Source organism: Schistocerca serialis, chromosome 1 (assembly GCF_023864345.2).
Source record: "Schistocerca serialis cubense isolate TAMUIC-IGC-003099 chromosome 1, iqSchSeri2.2, whole genome shotgun sequence".
Lineage (NCBI taxonomy): Eukaryota > Metazoa > Arthropoda > Insecta > Orthoptera > Acrididae > Schistocerca > Schistocerca serialis.
In genome coordinates this window covers 979,031,306-979,047,381 of record NC_064638.1, presented here as the reverse complement: position 1 = coordinate 979,047,381, position 16,076 = coordinate 979,031,306, and the positions used below count along the sequence as shown (strand labels likewise).

At 42.7% G+C, this 16,076-nt stretch overlaps 1 protein-coding gene across 3 annotated transcripts in view; it reads left to right on the top strand.

The window, feature by feature from the left end:
* Positions 1-16,076, top strand: part of LOC126412923 (discoidin domain-containing receptor 2-like) — a 911,045-nt gene that overhangs the window by 756,539 nt on the left and 138,430 nt on the right. For all 3 annotated transcript variants that reach the window (XM_050082831.1, XM_050082824.1, XM_050082815.1), the window contains exon 9: positions 111-526. In XM_050082831.1, coding sequence (XP_049938788.1) covers positions 111-526 — 416 coding nt within the window. The remainder of the gene's footprint in view (positions 1-110; positions 527-16,076) is intronic.

Genomic DNA, 16,076 nt, shown 5'->3' with positions numbered 1-16,076 from the left:
TACGATAAGCTACAGAAGAATGACAAGATAGTCTTCCAGTAGTTAACATTCCAGAGATTAAGACCTGAATGAAAGTATCCACTCCTAATCTGTGCGTACTGTTGTTTCAGTGGTAGTGCCAGGCAACTTCTCGGCGGCGGAAGTGCTCATGGAGGACTCGCCACAGCGTGACGAAGTGCAACAGCCGCAAGTGCCTCCGACGGCGCCTGTCGCTCCTTCTCCTGCTGGGGCCGCCTCCGGCGATGCGGACCAGCCGCCCCCGCGCCAGGAGGTGGCGGACTCGGCGGCTGCGGCGCCCGCCCCCGCGCCGGCCTACATCGGGCCGGTGATCGGCGCGCTGTCGGCGGTGATCGTGCTGCTGACGGCGGCCATCCTGCTGATCGTGCTGAGGCAGCGCCGCATCAAGGCAGCAGCCGCCGCTGCCCACGGCGCCCAGCCCGCCGCCTCCGCGCTGCCCTTCAACGGCGCCGCCGCCTCCGCCGCCACCGCACCTTTCGTCCACGGCGACAAGACCGTAGCGCTCAAGGTGAGCACATCGCTCCCGCGGGCTGTCGACTTTAAAGATATGCCGTAAGACTGTACACATAATCGCATTTACACTTACTTCGTCAACAATCGGGAGACACGCAGCGCGACTGCCTTTTATATTTTTTCTTTCTTTTTTTGTATCATCAGTCTTCTGACTTGTTTCATACGGCCTGTCTTTTACATGCGTGTTCCTAAATAGATACGAACCGGCGTTGATACAGCGAGGGGCTGGTATTTAATATCTGAAGTCGGATTACCTAACACAGACAGACGCATTATTAGCAAAAAGTGTATTGAAAATCGTGTTCAGGCATACGTAGATACCTTATTTGCCGAAACCGATCAATCCGTTAAAAAACTAGTGATGTATTACTCGTGGCATTTATCTTTTTCTCGTTCTGTTAGGGGAGGCCGGGGCGGAACGGCTGGCCTAAAGTTTGAACCAAATTTTATGAGGACTCAGTGACGAAATTTTTTTAGAAAAATTATGAACCGTTTATTCACACTTTTTGTACAACAATTCGCAAATGAGGTAACGTAAAATAATTTATTTCGTTTGTTATATCAATAAACTAAGAAAGTGTCGTTAAGTCCGTTCGGATTTGCAGACTGGGGGAAAGGACATTGCTCTCTCTCTCTCTCTCTCTCTCTCTCTCTTTTTTTCTTTTTCTTTTAACAAACCTTTCAGTCTTACAAATAAGTTGGGCTTCATCGTCCTCACTATCTACACCAGCACACGATTTATGAGGCCACTTCTGACATGCAATACAACCCTCAGCTGAAGTGGAATATAATTCCCTGCATCACATAAATGCCGCATCTTTGTCGTCTTCGATGTTTAATTTTCTATAAACTCACTTCCTTTTTCTTTTGTCTTACTCTTCTTTGACTGAAGACCTTTTCAGTTTCCTTTCACTTTCTTCTTCCCTTCTCGAGCTCTATTCTGCTTAGCTTCTCCAGCGTGCAGAGATCTTTTGACCGATTCTAGTAGGGAGATGTGACAACAGCGGTTTTGCCTCTCTTGTTTGCCCTGATGTAACTCTTCGTTTCGACGATTTTTCGTGGGTCATCGTTTTTCTGATTACCGATTCAACAGCTTCTTCAATGTTTCCTGGCCGCGCGGCGTACCCGTGTGGTCCAGGGCGCCTTGCCACGGTTCGCGCGGCTACCCCCGTCGGAGGTTCGAGTCCTCCCTCGGGCATGGGTGTGTGTGTTTTTGCTAGCGTAAGTTAGTTTAAGTAGTGTGTAAGCGTAGGGACCGATGACCTTAGCAGTTTGGTCCCACATGAACTTACCACAAATTTCCAAATTTTTCCAAATGTTTCCGGTGGACCAGTTTTGTCACTCTGTTTTCCGTACATAATGACGTACCATCTGCAAATGAGAAAGATAGAACATGCCGTAGAATACGTCAGATGAAGAATAAAAGGCGACCAGGTTGAAACGGACTATACCAGGAGTCTATTTCTCCCCGAACGCACATTTATTGAAAAAATATTTAATAACCATCGTAAAAAAATTTTTCACAACTGCATTGTACACAAAGATGGCTAAGAACATGCTGGTTTAGTGAATAAACGTTCATCGTGAAGAAAAGAACTATGACAAACTTACCTCATTTGTAACAGTATGGTAAATTATAATAGGGAATCCGCTCACTTTTGTAGACAGACTATGAAACCAGTGCGCCTTGCAACCTTACTAAACCGTAAGAGACGTTGGTGGTACACATTTGTCATTCTGAGCACCTAGAAAAAATTAGACCACCGAGACCGTTCTGCCCTGGTAGCCCAATCCGCCCCTTTCTCCCCTGCATCTGACGATATGAAAAAATTAAAAAAAACTATCACAGCTATAAGGCAGTTTGTTAATTTTATTCATTAAACAATAGTTTGGCAGTTATTTAAAGCAATACTGCAACCAGACACTTTGTATGCAGTTTTTTATGCAAGGTGCATTTCGCGTTTTCACCCATCTTCAATTATCTTAATATATTTATATGTTCATCAATAAAACCAACCGAGTGAGGTGGCGCAGTGGTTAGCACACAGACTCGCATTCGGGAGGACGACGGTTCAGACCCGCGTCCGGCCATCTTGATTTGTGTTTTCCGTGATTTCCCTAAATCGCGTCAGGCAAATGCCTCGATGCTTCCTTTGAAAGGGCTTGACGGACTTCCTTCCCCGTCCTTTCCTAATCCCATGGGACCGATGACGTCGCTGTTTGGTCCCCTTCCCCCAAAAAATCAACCAACCAACCAATAAAACGTTTCTGTCGACTGCATCTCGAAGTCTGCTGCTTCCTATTATTCTGTAAGTTGTTGCTCCTCCTCTTGCTTTGATATGAATACTACACATATGCTTAGCTTCACTGATGCAGCACAGCATTCGCCCTCTGACTACGAAATAATACAATCCGAAATCCATCTCGGGATCAAAACAGCTATACAAAATGTCTTGTGGCTATATTTCTTCATATAATTTAATCCACACCCATGGAGCTCAACCAACAGTATCATTGATAAATTAACGTATCTCACTTAATGATAGATATACTCAGTTCAGTTCTCTTTGGCGGGGATTGCTGAGCGCGGTTTCCATGGCTACCGTGTTAACAGATTGGCTCGCTCACCTGTGAAAGTAGGTTAGCCGTTGCTGGTTTTCGGATTCACCGTCAATCGACCATACAGCCTGCCTGTATAATTCAGCGACCATGCCGCTGTCAGCAGGCGTCAACGTAAGGACCCACGCTGGACCAGCCACGGCATCAGATGTGTTGACGGAGCTTACAAGACAAATCTTGCCACAGCAATTACAATAGCCAGATTGTGATATTCTGCGTCTTCTTTTTCTAGGAAAATAGGCGTGCTTTGAACTCACGGCCGTATCTTAGCAATTCAGTAAACGCTACATCAACGACGTCACTGTCGAAGTGATACAAAAGCAAAAGGAAACAGAGCGTTAATACAATTTAACACTCTTTCTTCCTTAAGCTGTCATGCTGAAGCAGGGTGGGGGAGCGCAGTAGTTAATACAGTGGACTCCAGTTCGGGAAGAGGAGAATTCTAATTGTAGTTGGGGCATCTAAAGGATGCTGTTTTTGTTATTGTAATTGTCGTTGCCTAGAGTGTTCATAACAAGATGATGATGTGTTCGTTAGTTCGAAGATTGATTTGATGCATCTCTCGATGCTAGCCTATCCTATGCAACCCTCTTCATGTCTGCATAATTATTGCAACTTACGTCCATTTGAACCTGTCTGGCCTTGCTCTACCTCAACAAATCTTGTCCCCTACATTTCCCTCGATTAATAGTTTTTGGGTGGTTTACCTAAAACGAATGCTGGGATGTTTCCATTTGAAGACCCCATTGCCGATTTCAGTTTGACCCATAAATTTCATTTCTTCCGAGTACATTTCAGTACCTCTTCATTAGTTATCCGAACTGACAATCTAATTTTCAGAATTTTCTTGTAGCATACTCCAGTAGCTTCTGTATTCGTCTTAACAGTTTATGTTCCACATTTGACTTCCGTAAAAGGCTACTCTGTAGAGAAATACCTTCAGAAAAAGACTTCCTAACATTTAAATTTATATTCGATTGCCACCACTTCTCTGCCAATTAAAATCTATGCCTTCATATTTTAGAAAATAGTTCAGTCAAATCACAAATTTTTTTAACCCTTGTTATACTCGACCAGTTATCAACTAAGACACAGGTCAAGTCCATAGGCAACTGTAGGGCTGCATTTAGTGGTACATTACAAAGCACTCTTCTCTCTGGAAGAGGTTTCCCGTTATTTCTCTGTATCCCTTAGGACAAACGCCGAGATGGTTCTCGAACAACATTATCGCCGATTATATGAACTATTTTGTTCTACTGCCAATATAGCGGTTCGCCTCTTAATCCCACTGAGCGGGTTGGCACAATCGTTAAGCCACTGACTCACATTTTGGATGAGCTTGTTTCAAATTGCTGCGTGGACATAACGATTAGTTTTTGGGTGATTTTCCTAAAATATATATTGGGCGAATGCTGCCATGTTTCCCTTTGAAGACCCCACTGCCGAATTCAGTTTAGCTTGTATCCCGTCACTCGCTTCCCGCGCCAGGGTTCCCGGTTTCGATTCCCGGCGGGGTCAGGGATTTTCTCTGCCTCGTGATGACTGGGTGTTGTGTGACGTCCATAGGTTAGTTAGGTCTAAGTAGTTCTAAGTTATAGGGGACTGATGACCATAGATGTTAAGTCCCATAGTGCTCAGAGCCATTTGAACCATTTTTTGTATCCCCGTCATATGACGGACGTTAAACAATAATTATCTTCATTTCTGTATATGACCATTGAATCAGATGTTATGAATGTTACATCTCCGAACTGAAGACTGTTAACCAACGACAAACGAAGATGCTACTTCGATTGCAATCTTCATATGAAGAGAAAAGAAAACAAGACATACCAGTATGTTCTTCTTTCCAAAAAACAAACAATATTTGCGAGTACCTGAAAACATGGCATTCTGCATTTGTATAAATCTGTTCAATGTTGATTTTTTTTTAATTTCTACAAACCATTTCTTGCATATAAAGAAAAGAAATTTCACCATGTAATTACTAGACCCCACAGAAGATCATCAAAAAAAGACAAGCTGCCGTAACAAAGCCAAAGGATGACTACATATACAGATACGAAAAATCAATTATGACCAATCACAAAATATTGAAGTGGTATGCAGTACATGAGTACAAGTAAACATCAAATAACAATAGAGAATCTTGCTTACCACCATGAAGGCAAGTCAAAGAAAGCCCAAAATCTGAAAAGAGCCTATAAATTGAAATCTTTTGCAATGAGTTCATAAATTAAATGAATTCAACTGCCTTGTCTCTGATGTCAAATCATAGCCATACAGTCTACTAGGACTCAGAACCACCGAACTTCGAAATGTGTGTTAATTTGGTACCAAAGCACACAATATTTCTGTATTACACATCTATCGGAATAAAACGTTATAAAATCAAGTGTAAAATCAGAAGAAACTACACAACTATTAACCACATATTTTAGTTTACCAGGCCCTCTGCAGTGAATTGCACAAATTTTTCCAATAATAATACCAGTTGTAGCATTGGGTTATGGTCACTCTCCTATGATAATGCAATAAATACAGAATTGTTGACTAGAATGCCTTGACCAGAGAACTGAAGGTATGGACAGTCTAATTGAAAGGGATCGGCAGAAGTCCTAATGCACAGCTTAGTAAGCATTAATTTGATCTTGTAATCTGTTATTTTTTCGAATGAACTGTATGCTGATAAGATGTAGACGGTATTTATGTTCTTGCTTTCTTGCTTTTGAATTTAAACAAAACATATGACAAGCAGTATCTCAACATACCACACACGGTTTAACATTTTTTTCCGCCGACCATGTCAATTTTTATGACAGATATTCACGAACATTATTGATGTACTGTATTTTAAATCTTCATTCAATGTAGCATTTGTTTGGTGTACGCAATAGTCATCGTTAGTGCATATAATTATTCATATTAGGCAATTTTTAGTATCCGTATTTTCTCTACTTTCGACGCATATACCGACACGTATCAATAGACACCGATCGTTTTTCGGACTGATGTATGCAGATGCCATTTATTTGCTGCCATATTTTCATCGTTTGCTATTAATCGAATATTTTAATTCGATAGCTTGCTTTGATTGACTTTGCGTATCGGTTTTGAAAGAGATCACGCAAAGGCATATTTGGTCTTTTTTTATAACTGGGTAATTTATCATGAACATTGAACAGTGGCGGAGAGGCTGTGGCTGCGATGAGCAAATAAGTTTTATATTGAGGCCATTGTTCAAAGAAAATCCTAGTGAAAGTTTTCGATACATTAGTGGTTGTAGGCAACTACCTTTCATATGCGGCCATGTTTGTGCTTTCTTTTTTGCAGCCAGATTGTAAACTACCTTGTTGTTACAACTTCACACAAGTCTACATGTAAGATGACTGAATGCTTTCAAATAATTTCCGGGAATTCAGCCAGGTAACACTTTCAGCGACCGCCTTGAAAATGGCGGGGTGTTCTCCCGCCGAAATATCGGCGGTCGCTATAAATGTTACCTGGCTGAATTCCCGGAAGTTATTTGAAAGTTGTATACACCAGGAGAAACTCAGGTCTGACTGAATGCTTGTTTTTATGCGCGTGTTGTTTGTATGTGCTACTTACATAAAAAGATAGTTTATTTGCTGTCATATGTTTGGCAGTAGTTTATTTGCTGTCATATATTTGGCAGTATTTCCCATGTTTTGGAACTTCACTGAATCACTTATGTAAATGAACTGGCACCAACTGACTCATTGACGTTTTTATAGCTTGACTGGTTTCAAGTAAACGATCATTTGTCTTGTAATGAGGCATTATCCACTTGCCCTCTTGCGCTAAAGAGATAGAATTGCCACCGTTAAGTACAGGGTTATTACAAATGATTGAAGCGATTTCACAGCTCTACAATAACTTTATTATTTGAGATATTTTCACAATGCTTTGCACACACATACAAAAACTCAAAAAGTTTTTTTAGGTATTCACAAATGTTCGATATGTGACCCTTTAGTGATTCGGCAGACATCAAGCCGATAATCAAGTTCCTCCCACACTCAGTGCAGCATGTCCCCATCAATGAGTTCGAAAGCATCGTTGATGCGAGCTCGCAGTTCTGGCACGTTTCTTGGTAGAGGAGGTTTAAACACTGAATCTTTCACATAACCCCACAGAAAGAAATCGCATGAGGTTAGTCGGGAGAGCGTGGAGGCCGTGACATGAATTGCTGATCATGATCTCCACCACGACCGATCCATCGGTTTTCCAATCTCCTGTTTAAGAAATGCCGAACATCATGATGGAAGTTCGGTGGAGCACCATCCTGTTGAAACATGAAGTCGGCGCTGTCGGTCTCCAGCTGTGGCATGAGCCAATTTTCCAGCATGTCCAGATACACGTGTCCTATAACGTTTTTTTCGCAGAAGAAAAAGGGGCCGTAAACTTTAAACCGTGAGATTGCACAAAACACGTTAACTTTTGGTGAATTGCGAATTTGCTGCACGAATGTGTGAGGATTCTCTACCGCCCAGATTCGCACATTGTGTCTGTTCACTTCACCATTAAGAAAAAATGTTGCTTCATCACTGAAAACAAGTTTCGCACTGAACGCATCTTCTTCCATGAGCTGTTGCAACCGCGCCGAAAATTCAAAGCGTTTGACTTTGTCATCGGGTGTCAGGGCTTGTAGCAATTGTAAACGGTAAGGCTTCTACTTCAGCGTTTTCCGTAAGATTTTCCAAACCGTCGGCTGTGGTACGTTTAGCTCCCTGCTTGCTTTATTCGTCGACTTCCGCGGGCTACGCGTGAAACTTGCCCGCACGCGTTCAACCGTTTCTTCGCTCACTGCAGGCCGGCCCGTTGATTTCCCCTTACAGAGGCATCCAGAAGCTTTAAACTGCGCATACCATCGCCGAATGGAGTTAGCAGTTGGTGGATCTTTGTTGAACTTCGTCCTAAAGTGTCGTTGCACTGTTATGACTGACTGATGTGAGTGCATTTCAAGCACGACATACGCTTTCTCGGCTCCTGTCGCCATTTTGTCTCACTGCGCTCTCGAGCGCTCTGGCGGCAGAAACCTGAAGTGCGGCTTCAGCCGAACAAAACTTTATGAGTTTTTCTACGTATCTGTAGTGTGTCGTGACCATATGTCAATGAATGGAGCTACAGTGAATTTCTGAAATCGCTTCAATCATTTGTAATAGCCCTGTAATAGATACAGGGTGTACACGACCCGGGACAACCGGGAGATGCGGGAAAAACCCGGGAATTTTTTCATCCAGAAGAAAACCGGGAAAAACCCGGGAATTGTTTAGAATTCCGGGAATTTTTCATTGTTTTAGCTTTCAGTTCAATTTTTGTGATTTTGACTGGTAAGAACCAATACTCTAACAAAGGATATTACTGGATCACTCTACTGCAGAATAATACTGCAGAAACAAAGCATGAACGAGAGAAAAAAAGAAACCAAAAATAAAACATAAGTTGCAAAGGAAATGCACCGTATACAGCAACAAAACAGTGCTCATACAAGCGTCTGCCAACAGCAAAGTGTGTCAAAGGCTTTAGGAAGACTATGCAATGCTTTATAACAACAAATTGCCTCCGATGAGCGTGACGTGACAACTGTTTAAATTAGATTCGTTTGAGCTGTTGCGCGGGGGGGGGGGGGGGGGTGGAGGGGGGGGGCGTGGGCGGGGGGCTCTTGAGCATGCGCAGTTGAGTTCGTATGAGTAGTACCTTTTCCCGCTTCTTGTTACAGAAGTGTGGCTGGGCGCCACTGCTTAATGTTGCCTCCCTTCGGAAATATAGTAAATCTGGGGCTGATACACAGAGCAGTCTTAGTTGTTGTGGGGAGGTGGAAAGCGTCCACGTGACCTGTGTTTACGTTCAGTGATTTTGTCGTTTCCTCTTCGCTTATTGCTCTCACGTTAAATGATAATAAAATGAATTTTTGTGGCCAGGAGCTATCAAATGAATTAAAATACGTTCGCATAAAGGCTAAAATACGTTATTAGATTTTATTTCCACCTTTCTGACCGATCAATGAAGTTATTTTTGCCGGCTTGGTAAAGAGATTTGGCTTAAAGTTAATCTTTCTGCTGAGGCAGTCAATTTATTTGAAACGAAGTGTTTAATTTCACACTACTGGCTAGTTTCAACTGTTCGCTGCATTTCAAGTGCACGTATGGCATTATGCCATAATAAAGAACAAAACATGAGATAGTACAGTACTGGTACTCCAAGAAAATTTACATACGAATGTGCATTTTAAGCCGAATTATGCGTTTTAGTATGGTTCACGAAATTCCGACGCTCGCTCTTGAAGTATCATCTGATGTATTGTTTCTTTGATGCCGTACGTAAGGTCTTTTAATCTTTTACTCTCATTTAAAAATCAACTCTTTGAGGACGACCATTTAGAAGAATTTAGAGTCTAAAAGATCAGACATTTACGTCGTTTTACTGGCACATTTGTGTGATGTATCTTACAGTGTAACACGCGCAAAAAAGATCAACATTATATGTGGAAGGTTAGCTTCTCTTCCAGCTTATTAATCTTCGAGACCAATATTATACGTGAATGCTGTGTATATTAATTTAAACCATTAACTTTTCTTATCTGTGTGTTAGCGCTACTTAAGAGTGATCTTGCTGATGGCTCACTTTTCATATGTCCTATGCTGCCATCAGCTGGCGAGATCACGTGACAGGAGCTACGACTTTCTTACAAAAGAGCATCGCAATATCGAGTTCAATGTTTCGGAAAGTAACATACGGTGTTTGGAGGAATTCAAATTTATACCTTCGTAATACGAAAATATGCAGCGTACATATTGCTGCACATCAAATGTCTTTCAAAACGTGTTTTCCCCCCTCTGAGTTTCGTTTTCTAAAGTGCCGGGAAATTCTACTCCCGCATGTTAAACCATAGGACTGATGAGTTTTACAGTGCCAAGGAAGAGTATACTGTCACTTAACACGGAAAAAGTGTATTTTCATCCGGGAGAAAGTGAATTTTTAACCTGGAAATCCGGGAAAAATCCGGGAATTTTTTTTCCTTGTCCACGTATACACCCTGAGATAATACTGTGTGTTGCAACTCCCTAGTAGTTAATGTTCACTGCCCTGTTTAGCTTCGCTGAGCTGCTTTTGGATTGTTAGTGTTATAATGAGACATGAAGCTACATACATATACACTCAGCAAAGCCACTATACTATACATAGAGGGGAGGTGCTTCGTGCCAATTTCAGCTTGTTTCCTCCGTTTACAATACCCACTTCAACTAGTATCAGTGCACAAGAAAGAGAAGTGTAATGTCCATTGACTATATATACAACTCCAACTGTAATAGTCAACCTTAAAAACTGCAAAATATGTCACTGCTCTCAGCAACTAGAAGATCCGTTCCTATTATTGTCCACCTCCGTAACTGAGCGGCCAGCGCATCTGACTGCCATGCACAGGACCTGCGTTTAATTCCCGGTCCTACCGGGGACGGCAAGACAAAGGCGCACGCTCAGTTCTGTCATGGAGTTTCTTGAGTGAGAAGTATCGGCTCCAAGATCTGGAAAGCCGATAACGGCAAGGAGGGTGTTGTGTTATCACACCTACAATATAGCATCAGACTGAGGCTGGGGCCGGATCTACGAATAGTAGCAGTCTAGGCCGGAAACCTTCCGGAGCCCTCCTCTTGAGGTTTCGTTTACTGCCGACTTTCATATCACACTTGGTTTTGCTTGTCATTAGCTTTGTCGTGTCCGCTCCCGGTAGCTGAGTGGAGCCGGAACGGTAGCTTCAGCGTGTTTGGTCAGAGGGTTAGCTACCCTCTGTAATAAAAAACTGAGTGAACGGATTAACGAAGAACCTAAACGGGTGTCATCGGACGTCCGCCCCGAACAAATTCAACGAACAATACAGAACAAAACGAGATCAAAAAAAGAAAAAAAGTGGTCAGCGCTACAACATGTCAGTCCCAAGGCCCGGGGTCGATTCTCGGCTGGGTCGCAGATTTTCTCCGCTCAGGAACTGGGTGCTGTGTTGTCCTAATCATCATCATTTCATTCCCATCGACGCGCAAGTCGCCGAAGTGACGTCGAATCGAAAGACTTGCACCCGGCGAACGGTCTACCCGACGGGAGGCCCTAGTCACACGACATTTACATTTTTTTTAGCTTTGTCTTTCTCGAGTGTCCACATTTCAAAAGTTGGAAAATCTGTGCTATCTTCACAAGCTCTCATCTTTAACTATGTCTCTTCCTCTCCTAACTATTATCACCACTACTGCCACGTATTTCACCACAGTAAACTCATTCATTTAATGGTGATGAAATTTTACCTTGAATTCTAATATTACTGTGAGAGGAAGAAATTGTTCAAATTTGCATTTTCACGCTTCGAAAAATATTCGCCAACTATTTTAACTTCAGAGGCACATTCTTATTTTGTTCAGTAGTTACTTTCCTATTTTGTGCGCCACCCAGATTCTTCGTGCCGCTTCGTGTTGAATAGACCACTTTCCAGAAAAGAATAATAGCTAACATGCGCAATGATAACCAAAGCAATGACAACTTGTGCACGAATCGAAGAGAAATACAACTATACCTCATTTGCAACCAGCGACAGAAACAATCACCCTCAGTGAACCGAATGCTACGATGCATGAAAGGTATTCGCAGTTGCGTGTATGGACAACTATTAGCTGTGTAATGGAAAGACAAAAACAAAAAATTTTACCGGACCGGGATACATACATGTATGTCCGAAGGAATACTGCATCTTACTTCGGAACAACACAGGTACTGCAATGTCGTATAAACGCTGTGCTAGCTACAGTGCTGCTGGCTTGCATTCCATGTAGTCAAATTGCATGCAGTTCTCTTTGTGTGTATGTGTGTGGTGTGTGTGTGTGTGTGTGTGTGTGTGTGTGTGTGTTTACGGGCAACAGGGATGGGCTATTAAATTTTGCTGGTAATCGATTATGGATGTAGACATGTTTCTTTCACATCCTTTAATTTTAATAATCGATTATCCTTTCGATTAATTATTTCAGTTATTCCTTTTTTGCTTTAAAGCCTGCTGAATGTTGGCCTGTCGTCTATAGCTTGATTATGGAAAGAACTTTGACTGTCCACTAGGACTCGCGGTGTAACGTCGGCACGAGTCGGAACATTTTGTGTCGACTGTATTCTGTTTATGATTGCTGCCAACATCAAGGATCTAACAATAGTGCGTAAGAAGCGTGGCTAAGTCTTATGTTGTGTGTATCAATTCAGAAATAAATGACGTAACAAATGTGTTTGTGCATGAACACCTCTACGATATGCTTTTTAACGTCTGCCGTAAACTTACACCTGCTGAACGGGACGAAGCGCACGAACCACTGGGTTGTCAGCACTAGGCGGAAATAAGTAAACATTTCCCCTTTCACGTCCCTACAACACAGGGTGGCAATGACGTCCTTCGTTTGCTCCATGCTCGCTTACGAGCCAGACGGACCTCCATCCGTAACGAAGCCTTATTGTTGTGTCGACGTTCCAGTTGGTATGAAACTAATCAAGTGTAGTATGGAAATATTTTATGAAAGGTGACAAAAGTTTATGTAAATGAAGCTGTGTTTCAAGACCATGACTTCAGAATTAACCATGCAGCTCCAGAAGAAAATCATGCAAGTGTTTCGGTGTTTCCTGATTCGAATGAAACAACCCTTTGGCGTGCTTTTCGGAAATTGGGCTTCAGCTACAAAAGGTTCAACAAGAAATCAGTGCTGATGGAGAATAACCAAGTAGCAGGGAGAAGAGACCATTTCTTCCTGGAAATAAGATGCTTGAGAAACTCCAGAGGGATTATTTATTACACTGAGTTAGTGTGGTGCAAATCATTGCCACCATTTGGATGACACAAACAATAAGTGCCTTATGCGTCAGAGAGTGTATATGGAAATGTTCATGCGCGGAATGGCTGTGAAGGAGGAATTCAAATACCGCCTTGGTCCAAAAAAAAAAAAAGGAATATAATGTGCCACATCGAGAACGTAGATGGGTTCGTACGAAGAGCTGGCTTGTTTTATACTTGGTAAAAAGGAAGTGCAAGTTATCACTTTTGAGTCGAATGCCAAACACAATGAAAAATGGTTTAGGAGCGTTTTCAAACAACTGCCAAATAGATCTGCAATTGTTATAGATCAGGCTCCATGCTACACCATGATAAATCCAGTGTCATGAAATCCTTCAGTGAGATGGTGGAAGAATTCTGTTATTAAATGGTTGGAAAGTAATAACATAGAGCTTCTATCTAATGTCATGTCATATGAGGAATTTGCTAAAGCAGACCTACTGGAATACGTGCGAACGCACTTCAGACCAGAGGAACACCTTTTGGCAAGTGCACTGCTCTCAGTGGAATAGCGAATTAAACTTCTGTGGTTGCCTTTAGCACACCGCGAATTTAATGCCATTTAACTTGGGCCTTTGTCAAGAGCACGGTCGCAAAGCTGAACAAGACTTTTAGGTTCAAATGGCTCTAATCACTATGGGACTTAACATATGACGTCATCAGTCCCCTAAACTTAGAACTACGTAAACCTAACTAACCTAAGGACAGCTGGCCGGTGTGGCCGAGCGGTTCTAGGCGCTTCAGTCTGGACCGCGCGACCGCTACGGTCGCAGGTTCGAATCCTGCCTCGGGCATAGATGTGTGTGATGTCCTTAGGTTAGTTAGGTTTAAGTAGTTCTCAGTTCTAGGGGACTGATGACCTCAGATGTTAAGTCCCATAGTGCTCAGAGCCATTTGAACCATTTTTAACCCAAGGACAACACTGCGAGACTTTTAGGATAAATGATACTTTACAGTTGTGTGTCTTCACTCGGAAAGTGTTCACCAAAGTGCCTGGTGGAAATCAGTAAATCATGTGCACAAACTTCAAGACAGACATACATGAAGAGCCCACTTTCTTGACATAGCAGTCGTTGATCGAAGTAGACGACTGCAGTAGCAGGATCGAGACCACAGACAGCAGCAAAGAGATTAAAATAGGTTTTACCTCATTTATCATTGTTACCTGAAAAATTCATTCGGGCCACCTCGAGGTACTTCTTACCTCCAGGTTTGGTCGCCCCCCCTCCCCTTCCCCCCTCTCCCGCATCCCCACCCAGCAAACGGTCATAAGGGCGCTCTTGATCCAGTGTTCATTCACAATTTCTCATTTTATTGCCCTCTACTCGCAACAACTGCTGAACACGGCAATGCTGTTTTGGAATGCTTGTGCAAAGTCGCCATTCATGCTAGTAAGAAAACACACTGTGCATTACAACAGTGCTCTTGTATGACAACTACGGTGTACCCAGCCTCCATGGATTGCAGATTTACAAGCTCGTAACTGACAAATACAGGGAGTATTCGTTAGTGCTGACATATATTCTGACCAACAAAAATTCAAACTTTACATCCGTGTCTTCTCCGTTGCAATAGCTACAACGGTAAGCTCAGTCGCAGTTTCATCATTATGATGAAACGACTAGTCAGAAATCAGCGAAAATTCGTCTGAAAATAGAAAAAGGTTGTATCTTTAACCTGTACGAAGGAAGTTTTTCTCCTAGTTATGGTCTGGCTTCTGTGGCTCCTCAAAGTTGAAATCCACCAATAAATGGTTGAAAAAGAACGTTTTTTTCTTAAATATTACCACTTATGTCACCTCCTTTGCTGTTAAAATGTAATACTCATGCACCAAAATAACAGCAGACATTTTCACAGTTCCGGTGAGGTAAAACGCATCGATGTTCATCATGCGATGTAACCAGAATATGAGCACAAAAAACCAGAGGTCAGTCATTATGAAATGGATAATAGTGGCGAAGTATACCGAAAAGAGAAGCACCGGTCGAGATCTCTCGGCATCGTTCCTCCTCTTCTACCTGTCGGCCCCTTGGCCTCAGTTCCACCTGACCTGCGCCTAAAATCACACCCTGCATGGCACGACAGTCAGTGGGCACTGCAATGGTCCGTCAGGGGCAGAACGCAGCGCAGGTATTTCACATTATTATTGTAGTGATCTGTACTTCAGTGAGTGAAAGTTGATCTACAAAAAGACTGATTAACAATGTTTGTACACTTTTTTCCATTCTCTCTTCGATGACAAACATTCTATAACTAATGAGTTAAAACTCTGAGTGTTAATGCAAACCTCAACCAACGCTACTACAGAAGTGTAGTGGCAAGAATAGTTACAGAGGCACACATGTTATTTTCGAGATATGTCAACGCAACCATTCCATGTGATGGACGTGACATTTTGCAATGTAATCAACAAATTCAGATCTGAACACAGCCCTCTGATGTCATAAACCGTCATGGCCATTTATACCGTCTTGTAGGTGTGATCAAGGGCGCCCATACGATAGTCTGTAAGGGAGGAGGGGGGGGGGGGGGAAGAGAGCAAGCCGTATGAACTATTTTTAATATTCAGGAAGACGACGCAGTGGTTAGCACACTGGATTCGCATTCGGGAGGACGACGGTTCAACCCCGCGTCCGGCCATCCTGATTTAGGTTTTCCGTGATTTCCCTAAATCGCTCCAGGCAAATGCCGGGATGGTTCCTCTGAAAGGGCATGGCCGATATCCTTCCCCTTCCTTCCCTAATCCGGTAAGACCGATGACCTCGCTGTCTGGTCTCCTCCCCAAAACAACGCAAACCATCCCAACCCACCCAACAACAACAGGAAGACTAACGGCTACTTGTAAGTAACATACAAAATTTCCAGTTCCGACCCTGTTAAAAACCTGTGTAATGCCGACATTTAAATAATTTTCTTGCAAAAAATCACCTGATTGTACTATACCCTTTTCCTTTCCCTGATAGCTGCGGGGGTTGGGGGGGGGGGGAGGGGGGAGGAGGTGGGTTATGGGCGCCCTTGGCGGTCATTGAAATAAATGACCAATTATAAT